The sequence below is a fragment of the Erythrolamprus reginae genome, chromosome 9, assembly GCF_031021105.1.
Source record: "Erythrolamprus reginae isolate rEryReg1 chromosome 9, rEryReg1.hap1, whole genome shotgun sequence".
NCBI classification, from domain to species: domain Eukaryota; kingdom Metazoa; phylum Chordata; class Lepidosauria; order Squamata; family Dipsadidae; genus Erythrolamprus; species Erythrolamprus reginae.
Window position 1 is genome coordinate 228,259 of NC_091958.1, and position 12,941 is coordinate 241,199.

The 12,941-nt window shown below is 55.7% G+C and overlaps 1 protein-coding gene and 1 long non-coding RNA gene across 2 annotated transcripts; one reads left to right on the plus strand and one right to left on the minus strand.

Moving 5' to 3' along the window:
* Positions 1-1,253: 1,253 nt before the first annotated feature.
* CYB5B (cytochrome b5 type B) lies at positions 1,254-9,318 on the minus strand. Its single transcript, XM_070761721.1, has 5 exons — positions 9,123-9,318; positions 7,064-7,192; positions 6,312-6,338; positions 2,359-2,384; positions 1,254-1,822 (listed from the first exon to the last, which is right to left on the minus strand). Exons 1-5 carry the CDS (start codon positions 9,267-9,269, stop codon positions 1,732-1,734), a joined length of 420 nt encoding a protein of 139 aa, XP_070617822.1. The 5' UTR covers positions 9,270-9,318; the 3' UTR covers positions 1,254-1,731.
* A 551-nt stretch (positions 9,319-9,869) lies between these two features.
* Positions 9,870-12,174, plus strand: LOC139172569 (uncharacterized). The gene is made up of 2 exons (XR_011559891.1): positions 9,870-10,027; positions 11,618-12,174. It is a non-coding gene; the product is annotated as an uncharacterized lncRNA (long non-coding RNA).
* Positions 12,175-12,941: the final 767 nt, after the last annotated feature.

Consider the following 12,941-nt stretch of genomic DNA (forward strand, 5'->3'; position numbering starts at 1 on the left):
CCCCATTCTGACTGCCACTCCTCTGCGGTCAAGGCGAGAGCAGCGTCCACCCTCGGCCCTGGAGACCCAGGCAGGGGCTCAACCAGCCGGCAAGGGCAGAATGGATCTGCCTCTGAGTTGCTGCCCAACCCCCTTGCTTAACCGACTCCCACTGCTCTGGATTTGGACCCTTGACCAGCCAGCCTGGCCCCATAGCCGAGCGGAGGGTCTGTCCGGGGGGGCTGAGGTGCCACCCTTTTGGCAGGGGCCCCGCAGGTTTCGCTCCCCATGTGGCCTTTCTCCAGACCGATAAGCCGGCCGAAGCCCTTTCCCAGAAGGAGCCAGGGGCTTCCCACCCCAACCCTTGTCCCAGCGGGATCACCTTCCAAGACAAGACTGGAGCCCGGGATTTAGCGAGAGGGGGACGGGTGGGGACCTTGGTGACTTATCAGCCAATTTCAACAAACCCACCGGAGCAGATGCAGCCTCTGAGGAGGACCCCCACCCCCCCACGACCGTCCCTACAGCCGATCTGGCCGCTGGCTGCATTTCTTTGCACTGACGTTGCCAAATCCTCCGGGCTTTCGTGTATTTACGATTGGCGGCTCTGGGCGGCCAGAGAGCCAGTTTCAAAGGAGCTGGAATCATTGCGAAACCTTCCACTGCCAGGGGCTCTGCAGAGACGGCTCAAGTCCAGCAAAATTCTAACCTCCTGAGAGCAGACAGCCCGGCTGGATGCCGAAAGCCTCTGTTCCAAGTGGCCGGCCCCCCTGTTGGCCCTCCTCCCTTTGCAGCCGGGGCTGTTTCGGCTCCAGGCCCAGGCACTGACAGACGCAGCTCGGTGGCCTTTCTGCAAACCCTCCGTGCTTTTTGTGGGAAGCGTTCCCCTCCCCAGAGAAAGACCTTCCTTCCCCAAAAACATACTGCAAGTTGCCGTACCTTTTGACCTCGGGTTATGTGCCATCAAGCCCCTATCCACCCTCAGCAGCCACGCAGGTGTCCTCTGCAATGCTCCGTCCCCAGCCTGGCCCCTCTGCCCAAAGTTAACACCAGGGACTCCCGCTCAGCCACACGAGGCCCTCTGAGGACCCCTACAGCTGGGCTTGGTGCTGAATCTGGCTCAAGCCCTGGCTGCCTCTGCTGTCTTCAGCTCAGGGCTGTAGCCCTCCTGCCCTGATGGAGAAGCCAAGAGTGCCCCCCCCCCACATAGGCAAAGATACACCAACAGCAGAGGGACCCCCTGGCCAGCTGGACATGTCAAGGAAATGAATCTGGGTGGTCCAGAGAGACTTTTATTACAGAAGAAGCATACAACGAAAGAGGACTATGTAAACCAACACACAATTAAAAACCACACAGTTAATTTAACCATTTGAAAATCCAAGAACAGGAGACGCCTACAGAAAATCCTCCCCAGCAAATCCCTTTGGCAAATGCCGGTGGGAAACCTGGCTACACTCTGGCTGCTGACGGTGCTTGAGAAGACAAGCTGGAATAAGCAGCGACGGCCACTCTACAATATCAAGACCAATTCAATGAAAATGGCCCGTAACGGATGCCCGGAAAAGCAGGTCGCGGTGGAATGTGAGTTCCTGGAGTCTGCAGCAAAGGAGGCGGTTTTCCTGGGTCCCTGCTGGCCACGAAACTGAGGGACGAGAAAAGGGGGAGACGCCTGGGAGCCACCAGGAGTTAGAAAACATCTGCAGCTGTCAAGGGAGTGAGGCGCGTGCTGATGACTCCTGCAGACCCAAGTCAGGAGGACCTGCCGTCCATGACGTAATAGCGGTACATCAAGCCCAGGACCAAGACCCCCAGGATGGGGATCAGCCAGACCGTCCAAATGCTGAGGGACCAGGGAGAAAGAGGAGGGGGGTCAGCCACCTTTCCGGGATTCCTGCTCTCAGAAAGCTCAGGAGCGTCCTGGCCACCTTCATAATCCCCTTCTAGCAACTGAGGCTGGGGAAGGAGGCTGAGGTCGCCAGCCCAGCTCTTCCTCTTCCTCTCCCTCGGTGCAGTGCTGTATTTCAGCTTCTTGGAACCAATGCACCCGTGGCCTTTCCTGCATGGCTCAGCCAAACTATGCGGTCACACTACAGACCCCCCCACTTCATGTCCCAGCCTTGTGGCGGCCCACAGTTAAAGACTGCCCAAGGAAATTCTCTAGGTTGTTTCCATGCGCAGAATGTAAGGTCTAACGGAAGTGTCACTTATAAGATTCCTCTCTTTGCCACCACCACCACCACCACCACTAGGGAGGGAGGTTTCACTAGCTACCCAAGGCCTGGACGCCTTCCAATGGGGGCAGGAGGAGACACACTTCCAGGGGCTGCTTTTAAATCCCACGTTCCTTAGATTTACAATATGGTCAGGATACTGTACCTGGACTCATGGAATGGGCCTGGGACCTGGGGAGATAAAAGGCACATCCTTGTGTTAAGCTGGCAGTTGGTCAGAGAGCCAGGCAGCTCTTCCCACCTTCCCCACATCCTGGGGATAAGGGGGTGCCTTAGTCCCCGCCTCCCTTCTCCCCAGTTATTCTGCGGGCCATCGTGTCCCACTTCAGGCAAGGGGGCCTTTCTAAAAGAGACGGACATTTCCCAGCCCATCCTAAGAACCAGATGCCCGGCCTCTCCCTCCCTCCCTCCCTCCCTGCTGGGGTCTGGGCCACTGGGCTCCCCCCTCCCATTTCCTCCTAAGAGCAATCTTGTGCTCAGCCTGGTCCTTTCAAAAGACCCTGCTGGAAGCGCCTAACGAGCCCCCTGCCGAGCCTCCTGCAAAGGGGTAGGTGCAGGGCCCTCTGAGAAGGCCTGCCCAAAACAGCACGGCTGCTCCCAGCCAGGGGGGGAGAAAAGCCGACTCCCTGACACCACTCAATCTAGCTCGAGGTGAGTCCTGTCTTTGGCCCTCGGCCCTGCCTGTCCTGCCAGCTCTAGGGAGTTCCTTCCACCAAGACATCAGATGGCGCTTCTTGGGTCAGAAGGCAGCAAGCTGCCCAAAGAGCAGCCGGCCCCCTGTACTGCTGCCGCCCTCGCCAGGCCGGTGCAAGCAAATGGCAAGAGAAGCCCCTCCCCTCCCCTTTGATTGACAGCAGAGGGCATCCCAGGGTGGGGGTGGGGAAGGAGAGGTTGGAGGGGCAAGAACTGTTCCAATTGTTCACATCTACAGCAGCCTATGACTTTATTTGCTCTGGACTTCAGCGAAGAAGAAAAGGCTTTCCAGCCTGTCCTGTGTGTAGATGACCGAGGGAATCACCTTTCGGTTATTGGCGGAAAAATAAAGGCTGTGCCAGTCAAAAACAGAGGAAAACAAAAGAGACTTTAGGAAGAATGTATTTCTTTGGGGTGTCACGACAGGAGAGACCCTCAAAGCAAACCCCAAGAGGGGACAACGGCAGCCCAGACAAACCTCCTTTCTGAGAGGCTACGTGGCTGGGACCCCGACGCCTCCCTCTGCTCACTCCCGTCCCCCCAAATGCCAGAAAAAAACAGAGAGGAAGGAGCCACCGCCTGCACTCGCCCGGTGAGTCAGCCGCCTTTCGCGGTAGGAAAAACTGTCACGCCGCCGGTGGGAAGAAAGGGAAGCTGAGAGGAGGCCGCAGGAAAGGGCGAGAGGCTCCCCGGGAAGAGCCAGGCCTTGGGGAGGGTGAAGGGCCAGAGAAGCCCCAGCTGGACAAACAGAAACTCAGTGCGTCAAAGGGATAATCCCCCTGCAAGAGCAGTAAGACCATTAAGTCAGAGACACATGTTTGGGCCTCTAGTCATCGCAGATAATGGACGTGGACAGGAGGGGAGGGGGAGCAGGCGCAGGGGCCCTCCTGAGAAACCCAGGTTTGTGGCAAAGTCAGTTTGTTAACAGTTTCCCTGACAAAAGTGCTGCTCAACACTGGCGCAGAGAGCAGCCCCCCCCGCCCCCCCGCCCCCCGGGTTCCCTGACAGCCTGGGTTGCAAACCAAACCTAAGTCTGTGCTGGATGACTCCATCTATGGTGCAGTCAGGAAACAAGCCAGTGAGGTGACCAGTTCAAGCCAGTTGTGCAAATACAGCCCCCGTTTCCTCCCCCCCCTGCCTTGTTCCCCTGGTGCACCAGGTTGCTCCGGGGTTTGGCCCTGCGCAGCCCCAGGCCGCCCTTCAGATGCTCAGGTTTCCCCCAGACTGGAAAGCCCCCCCCCCCCCGCGAGACCCTGGTCCTGACGCTTGAGGGAGGCAACGTTTTGAGAAGGTGGGAGGTGGCGCTTCCCAGCCCTCCCCGCAATCAATCTGCGCCCCCTTCCCCAGAGGCCGTGGAGCAAAGGCCCAGCCAGGGGAAGGCTGATGCGGCAGGGAAACTGAGGCAGCTCAAGGGTGGAGCCAGCCTCCCAGTGACGGGGCAGGGGGCTCACGGAGATTTCTGCCCCAGCTGGAGGGGGCAGCTGACTTCAAGGCAAAGGGTCAGAAGGAGGGCTGTAGTTCGGGAGCTGGGCACGTTGTGGGCACTCTCTGGGGAAGGGGGGGGGGTCAGCGGAAAAGGCGGCAGGTCCAGGAGTTGGCTGAAGCCCACCTGAGGTGCCTGCTTTGCTCCCGGGAGGAGACACCGGGCCCCACATTTCCCTGGGAGCTCTCACTGGGAAGACACCTGCAGGGCAGGACTGGACGTGTGTTGGGTTTCGGTTCCGTTCCTTGTTGCTAGTCCAGAAGGACAGACAGACAAAGTACCTCCGGGTGCAAAAGGAAGCAGGATCGCTCCCCTTACCAACCGCTGCCCACCAATCGCACGCCAGCCCGTTCTGGTCAAATCCCACCTGAGGGGCCTCCAGGAGAGGGACAGTCACGTTCGTGGCCAGGGAAACCTCGGAAGGAATTCCGGCCGACCCTTCCCTAATTACAGCTGCAGCGTCATAAACACCCCCCCACACACACTGAATTGGCAGACACGAGTATGTGTTCCTGTCCCCAGGGCAGGAGGTCCAGTCTCGGGACTTTCCCCCTGGCCGTGGCTAAAGCGTTGCTGAAAAAGCCCAGGACAGGATCGGGCCCCTCCGCGTCAGGCAGATGTCACTGGTTCTTGAAACTCACAGGTCTGGTGTTAGCTGAGCACACGCAGGAGGGGAGCAAGCAGGGAGGGAGGAAGGAGGGGGTCACGCGAGAGCAGCCCTTCCACTAGGCCTGGCAAAGGGAGAGAAAACACAGAGAGAAGACTGGCTTGAGAGGGGCCATCCTGAGCGGAGGAGAAGCCCCCGCAGGAGCCACAACGGGAAGGCAGGATCTGTCTGGGGAAACCTCTGGGTTGCCCCGAGTGGGGGCCGTGCAGAGGGGCCGCCGGACAGCCCTGCAGGAGAGCACAAGGAAAGGCAGCCAAGGGGTCAGCTCCCTCCGACGGCCTCCTCGAGGGAGCGAGCAGAGCCCACAGCAGGGATCGGAGGGAAGGACCAGAGCACTCTGCTTCCCCCGTGGCGCAGGCTCTCCCCACAGGGAAGCTTCCCTTGTGCCTGGACAAAGCCTCTGGCCCCACCGGCTGCAAAGCCGGAACCAGGCAGGCCTATTTAGCCAGGTGACCCTCCTCCCATGAGACTCCCAGCCGGGGAGACTTTATCCACCCAGCCTCTGCTTCTCCCCCAGAAGCACGGAGTACAGAAGGGCCCCCCTGGGAGAAACCAAGGCCACCCACGGCAGCTGAAAGTGGGGCAGGTTCAGGGAGCTCCAAGATGGGATGCCATGCTCCTCCCGCCTTTGTTGACATAATACAGGGAGGGAGGGAAGGAGGGCCAAAATAAGACAACTAGCACCGGGCTGAAGGCTAAGTGTCCTGCAAAGGGCCGGACTCTGCTCTCCACCCGACACGCTCCCCAAAGGAAAGCGGTCACTCAGCCACTTCCACCGGAGGGCTACCCCACAAGGACTGTACTGGAGCAGGGCAGTCAAGAGGAACCCGGAGGTCTCGCCCCCTCCAGCAAACGCCAAGTGCCTTGTGCCAGGACCTCTGCCCCAGGGGGGTTTCTCCTGCCCTGTCCCCCTCAGATAAAAAGAGAAAGTCCTTTCTTCTCGGGGGCAGCCTGCACAACGGGTCCCCAATTCCCTGGGCAGTTTTCCTTTCAAGCTAGAAGACTGACAGGCGGCACCCCTCGCAAGACAGAAAGATGCTGCCGGTGGAAAAGACTGACAGCTCAGGGATTGGTCGCCTTGTGCTCCCTGCCAACAGTATAAGGGTAGATCTCCCCTCCCCCCACCCCGGCCAGCTCCTCCTACGTGTCACTCAGCTGAAAACATGTTTCTATTCTTACAGCGTTTTTGGAGGACCAGAAAGACGCCTCCCTGCTAGAGCAAAGAGAAAAACACACTCCCAAGACGGGGCCTTACCTTGGAGGGCCCTGGTTTGCGATCGTCCTGTTGAGAAAAGGAGAAAGCAGGAGACACTCTGGTTACACATCGGAGGGAAGCCCCCCCTTCTGCCTCCTCTGAAAGAATGACCGGCCCCCTGGGCAAACCCTGGAGACGGGCACAGGCTGCGGCTGGAGGAGTCCGCAGGGAACTTGGTGGCCACTGAGAATGTTCTGATACAGGGAATGAAGGCAACATTAGGACTGAACAGAATAAATCTATCTATATACACTCAGAAGCATCAATTCTAAACAGAAAATCTACAAAAATGCATTGAATCAAAATCACGTCTCTTCTTTCATCTAGGGCAATAAGGACCATTAAGGTCTTTGCTGCCCTGAGAAAATATCTTTTGATAAGGGAGCATCAGAACAGCCAAAGGCCTCTCCCATTCATTTTCACATCCATTCTGATTGATCCGTGTCAGCTTAGCCATTTGTGTCGTCAGGATCCCTCTGGAGAGATGGGGGGAAGGCATGGAAGCTGCCCAGAGAGGCTGTCAGTCCCTCCTGGCTAAGCCTGACTTCACCTGCACAACCGTCTCGCGCCTCGCAAGGGAGGCCGCCTGGCCTGCTGAACAGGAATCCTCGGAGAAGCCGAGCGAAGGAAGACAGGCTCCCAGGGCCGTGGAAGCAGAGGGGCTCAGCAAAGGGGGCTCTTCCCCCAAGGAGAAAAGCTTTCAGGGCAGGCATCACCAGGGCCCCAGATTTATCTTATGAATCGGACCTTACCGGGTGGACCTCTCCTATGAGGTACTGCTTGAGCATTTCTTTAGCATCCGCGGAGTGGCCAACGTCTTCAAAGCTCTCGGTGGCATCTCTACCAGCTTGTTCAAGCAGAACCTTGTCTCCCCCTGGATGCTAAAAAGAAGACAGAAAGTCTTAGAAAGAGGAGCAAGCAGAGAAAGAGCCATGCTATAAATATTTGGCAAGCATTCAAGGTTTTTCTCACTGAGGACCATGGGATATTTGACCTTAAACACCCATTAGACGAAAGCAACAGGCTCTTTTCCTAGAACATTTTTAAAGGCCTGCACGCTATTAATGCACCCTTTCTGAAGGCCCAGCCCCTTAAATTGCACAGAAACTCAGAGGTAAATAAACAGGCATGTGGCACGGCTTTTCTGGGAACCAGCTTAAGGAAACCCATCAGTCAAGGGCAGGTGGCTTTCTCTTGGCTGATGGAGCCTCCATCAGCCAAGCACCTAGATATTGTCAATACTGCAAATATAGACCGTTCGGTCTCCTCCAGGCATCTAAATTTGTTTTCCAATCTGTCCACAGAAATATGGCCAGAACAAAGGATTCTGGGAGCTGCAGTCCAGCCCTGTCCACTTGCCTTCCCCCCTATGCAGCTCTGGTTCTCAGGAAGAAGTTTGTTTTTCTTATCTCTGGCCAGATAAACGCTGGTATGTTGAGCACACTTCTCTGATTCAGGGAATTTGTAAGACTTCTATGGCCTCCTCTTGTCCCTAATATTTTGAGGGTGACAGCAGTTCTTTATTCTGTTTGGGGCTCAGCTGCTCAAGACTCTTCACGGCTCCCAAGAGGCTGGAGGCCAGCAGGGCCCTTGGGCAGCAGGTTCTCAGGCGGCCAGCTGTATACCACCAAGCAAGGGGCGCAGGGGAAGCCGCCTGCTCTGCTGCCAGCAGGACAAATGGCCTTGCAGGCGGAGAAGGCTCCTTATGGGATGCTTGGCTTCCTGCTTGCCCCCCTCTCCCACCGCCCCCAGGGAGCAGATGCCATCAGCTGACAGCACGGAAGCCAGACAGCTTGTCGGGTCAGTGAGTGCAGAGTGGGCAAAACAGGCCCAGACACACCCTGAGTGCTCTGCGAGGAACCTGCGGCGGATTTTGCTCCCAGGGTAAAACTCCTCCAAGGGTGAGGTGGGGAGCAGAGGTCAAGGGAATAATCTCTGGTTGACGTCATTAATTTCCCCCGTGGCTGATTTTACATTTTGACCCAGAGAAATACAGAAAGTAGTGTGGACATAGGGGGAAGCAAGCAGACATGGACAGCACTCAATGAGGGCTCCCTTTGCAATTGGCCTCCCTCCCTCCTTTGTTTCTCTGGCCTCTAAAGTGAAAGGCGAGACACGCAACAGGCTCCTCTGCTCAGATGAGGCAACACCAAACTCTCCATTTACAAGATTCAGTTTTGGTGCCACCAAACTCTGGGCAAGTCACCATGTAAGTGGACTTCCTTAAGTTGACTTCCAGTTCACTGGGGGAGGCCAGGATGTGGCCAGGACTTCTATGCTTGGCTCCTCCTTACAGGCTGTGGTTCACGGCCCCTTGAATAATCCAGCTCAACAAGAAGCATCATCAGATGTACAAAAAGATTTAGGAATTGGATTAGCCAAGGGCCCAGGGGCAGAGGGGAGTGAGGGCCACGGCAGCTTCTCCCTGCCCTGGCTCTGCCCTGCCAGCAGCCTGCTGCATACCCTGGCTGTGGGCGACAGGCAGCTGGGCCCCTCCTCTCCGGGCAGCCTGGCCAGGACGTTCAAGGCAGCTCATATTACCCACTACAGCACCATTGGCACTGTTTATTCCCTGAGGTATTTTCAATGCAGCCCTCAGCATACGAGTCCGTGGCAGAGGAAGCGGAGGCTCGGCCACTGGGGCGTTGATTGCAGCCATGCCCGCAGAGGGAGGGAGGGAGCGGGCGGGCTCTCTGGCTCGCCTCCCCTCAGGGGCCTCCCTCCCGCCTCCCGCCGGGCAGAGCGTCCGCAGGGGCAGCAATTCGGGTCCAAGCGGGCGCCACGCTCCCCCCGCCCCCCCAGCGCCCCCACCTCGTCGAGGAAACGGGTGACGTCATAGACGCGGTCGTGGATGACCAGCCAGGCCTCGCGCTCGCTGCTGCGCTTCGCCACCTCGGCCAAGGTGAAGACCGGGCCGGCCTCGGGCCTCGCGCCGCCGCACTCCCCGGCCGTCCCCATCCGCGCCTCCCGCCTCGCCGCTCTAGGCCCCGCGCCCGGGCCGCCGCCTGCCCTCCTGGCTCGGCCAATAGCAGCCGCGCGCGCGCCCCGAGGCAGCCAATCAGGCGCCGGCGAACGGGTCTTCCAGAAGGAAGTGACGTCGGGCCGGAGGGCCGCAGCTGTCAACCCCGGAGGCCTCCGAGCCTTGTCCGTAGCGCGCCACGTTCTTTCGGACAGCGGTCTGGATGGAGGCAGCCCTGGGCGGCGCCCAATAAAGCAACGCGCCATTTTCTCCCCCTTTTAAACTCTGTAAGGGAAGGTGGCGCCCCCCCCCGCCCCCCCCGCTCTTCTGGTTTGGAAGCCATCAGTCTCACCGCCACGCCGGCTCTCGGGGAACATGAGTTAGCCTGCCGGACGGGCCTGCACGTGCCCGTCCGTTGCTGAGCACAAGGCGCAGGGAAGCGAGGAGGCCGAGTGGGCTGCGCGTGTCCCCCGGGCGGGCCTGGCCTTCCTTCCCTGGCCTTTGTTTGGTCAGCCAGGGGAAACCTTTTCGGGTGGGGGGCAGCCGGGGTGGAAAGCCGTCATTTTCACAGGAAACGTGCGCTTCTCTTTATTTTCCAGTCAAGCAAGTTTGGCCACATGAGCTGGAGGCCGCCCAGCAGCTTCTTCATTTGTTTACCCTCCAGTTACAGGGTCGGAATGGGGTGGAGATAACGATAGGCTAGAGGCACACAATCACAATGCAGGCCTATCTGCGTGCTGGCTCCATCTTATCTCAGGTAATAAAAACAAAAAATGTAGGTAGGGTAGATTGGCCACTCGCTTCGTTTGTTGAAAGGTGACACAAGCGTTACCTTGAGCTTCTGGAAGGCTTGTTATGCATGGCTGGAATTTGGGAGAATCCAGAGTCATTTATTTTCCCTTCGGACTTTCAAACAAAACGATAGTTTGGCTTTACAAGTATCTACAGTAGGTATCCCTCATTCACCGGTCCAACGCATAAACCCTTCAGATATAAATTTCAGCTATATACTTCCTTCCCTCCATGATACCTGCAATGGTTTCTGGACTCCAGAGCAGCATTTCAGAAGAGGATCTCTTAGAGCAAGGGTCTAAAATAGGGCTGCCACAGGGGTCTTTTTCCTATACTACAGATTTTACCAAACCCCTCAATATGCTAATGAGCTGTGATGTGCCATTGCATTTCGGCTGCTGAGTCCAGTTATTACTCTATATCAAAGAACTGTGGCTGGTTGTATCTGACCAAAATAATTAACAAATTTATCTGTGTTGAAATTTACTGGAAAGTAAGCACAGTAAGAACCAATAGGATTCAGTATTACTGTAGTCAAAGGTGCTGGACAAGAAGCCGCAAGACTTTAATTCTAACCCTCCTTCAAGGACCAAATTGATCCCTCTGTTTTCAGCCTAGACCAGTGATGTGCAACCTTTTTTTCCTCAGGTCCAAAAGAGCGTGTATGCGCACTATTGCCACACCCATAATTCAATGCCTGGGGAGGGCAAAAACATCTTCCCCCACCTCCTGGAGGCCCTCTGGAGGCTGAAAACGGCCTGTTTCCCAACTTCTGGGGAGCCGAGTAGGCTTGCGTTTCGCCTTCCCCAGGCTCCAAATGCTTACCTGGAGCTGGGGGAGGGTAAAAGCAACCCCCCCCCAGGCTCTTTGGAAGCCAAAACCGCCCTCCCAATGTGAGCCAAAAATCAGCTGATCGGCACACATTCACATTGGAGCTAACCTAAGGCAATGGCTCGCATGCCAGCAGATATGGCTCTGCGTGCCACCTGTGGCACCCGTGCCATAGGTTTGCCATCACTGGCCTAGACTCTCAAATTAGAAAGCATGCTGAAAGAGTGCTGGCAACCCTCTTCCCAAATGCATGGATCAGCACATGTAATCACCAAGAACCATAAGAGGAAGCATGAAAAACATGGCTGAGGTTCACAAGCTCCTCTGATGCTGTTGGACTCCTCTGGCAACTATACGGTGGTGTCAGTTGTTGCCACTGGCAGGTGAGCCGTTGCCCTAGGTTAGCTCCAATGTGCCTGGAGACATGCTGCTTGCTCACTGAACTGGTTGCAGTGCTGCCTTTGCCTCTCATGCCCCAGCTTCACCCGAGTCAGCACCTACGCAAGGCCTGGATGTGGCATCTATGCATTTGCTAATGGCAGCAGGGGGAGTGGGGTGTTTGAAATTTTTCTGAGCGTAACGTGTGCAGAAGGCCAGGCACAGGATCTGTCTGCTGGAATGTTTTCTTTCATCTCTAATCGCTGCATTGAGGCTCATAAATCAGGCAGCCAAGACAAGAGGCATAATTCGCTTCTTCCTGACCCATGTTGTTTTTGGCACACAGAAACCAGAGACTTTCCCACTAATGACACCATGGGGGGCTGTGGAAGAGGAAACGTCAGCCTGGTGACCCTCCACCTCTCCGCTCTTCTCTTTCAAGGCCTGCCAAGGGACCCTCGGAGGCTGATGGACAGAAGGGACCTGGGCGTTTGGTTCTTGGAGAAGGAGCCATGTTTTTAAGCATTGTTTGCCCAGGACCAACAGGAAAGGCTGAGGGTGGGAAGCGAGTTCAGACAATTTCACTCTTTGTCTATTTATCTACATGTATTTACACACACATTTAATCTCTCTCTCCTACACATTCACACACACACACAGAGCAAGAGCTGATAACCAGAGCTCCCTAGTGGGGTCAGAACATCTTGCGCTATTGTATCCCCAGAATAATCCACTTCTGAGGGGCTCAGTCATGTATGCTGAGGTGTTCTTGGTGTTGCTGACCATCCCGTTAGCTTCCTCTGGACAGCAAACTCAGCAGGAGGCACAGTCTTCTACTTAGAGTAGTACCTATTCTGGTAGGATAGACCGAAATTAAATTAAAGATCCCCCTGCATACTTTAACAGACATGCGTTATTTTCACCTGAATTATCTTTTGATGCGATGTATCCTCTCTATTTTGAGGGGGGCCTTCTATGAATGGCACCTCTGGTCCAGAGGAGGGAGGGAAATGGGAAGAGGGGCTGCATCAATGGCGAGATCTTCCTATTGTAACACGGATAACATTTTTCAGGGAAACAATTTGTCACTGGGTGATCATAAAATCATGCAGCATCTTTTCTACATTCTTTCCTTTAAAATGCGAGTTCTACAGTACTGTTAAAATTATCATAAACAATTTATCATCCAGTTAAAAATTACTCAGAAGTTAAATATATTTAGTGGAAATATTAACTTTGACCAGAGTTGAGCTGCTTGATAATCCCCACAATGTAAACTCAGCATCTGGTACTTGTAGGGTGAAAGGTGAAAAACCAACTTCCTCTTTTTAAATGCTATCCTGTTTCCTAAATGGCAGGAAAGTGCCTCTGCTCACTTTCCCTTGTTTTCCACTTGCCCTCTTAATGGTTTGCTGGCATTTCCGCCTCCTCCTTAGGAGGGGGTTTCCGTAATGCCCAGGAGACGCTCAAGGAATTCACTCCCACTTCCTTTCCTTGAATAGCCACTGGGTACAAAGGTGACTCTGTGATGGTGGGAGTTTGCAGAACCACAGAGCCTGCCCAGCAATAAGGTGGTTCTGTTGAAAGTGTAAATGATGGGGGAACACTGACATCTGTTAAAGGTCTGTCTGCACCATAGTTGTCCTGCTTCAGTTTAATATCTTGAAGTC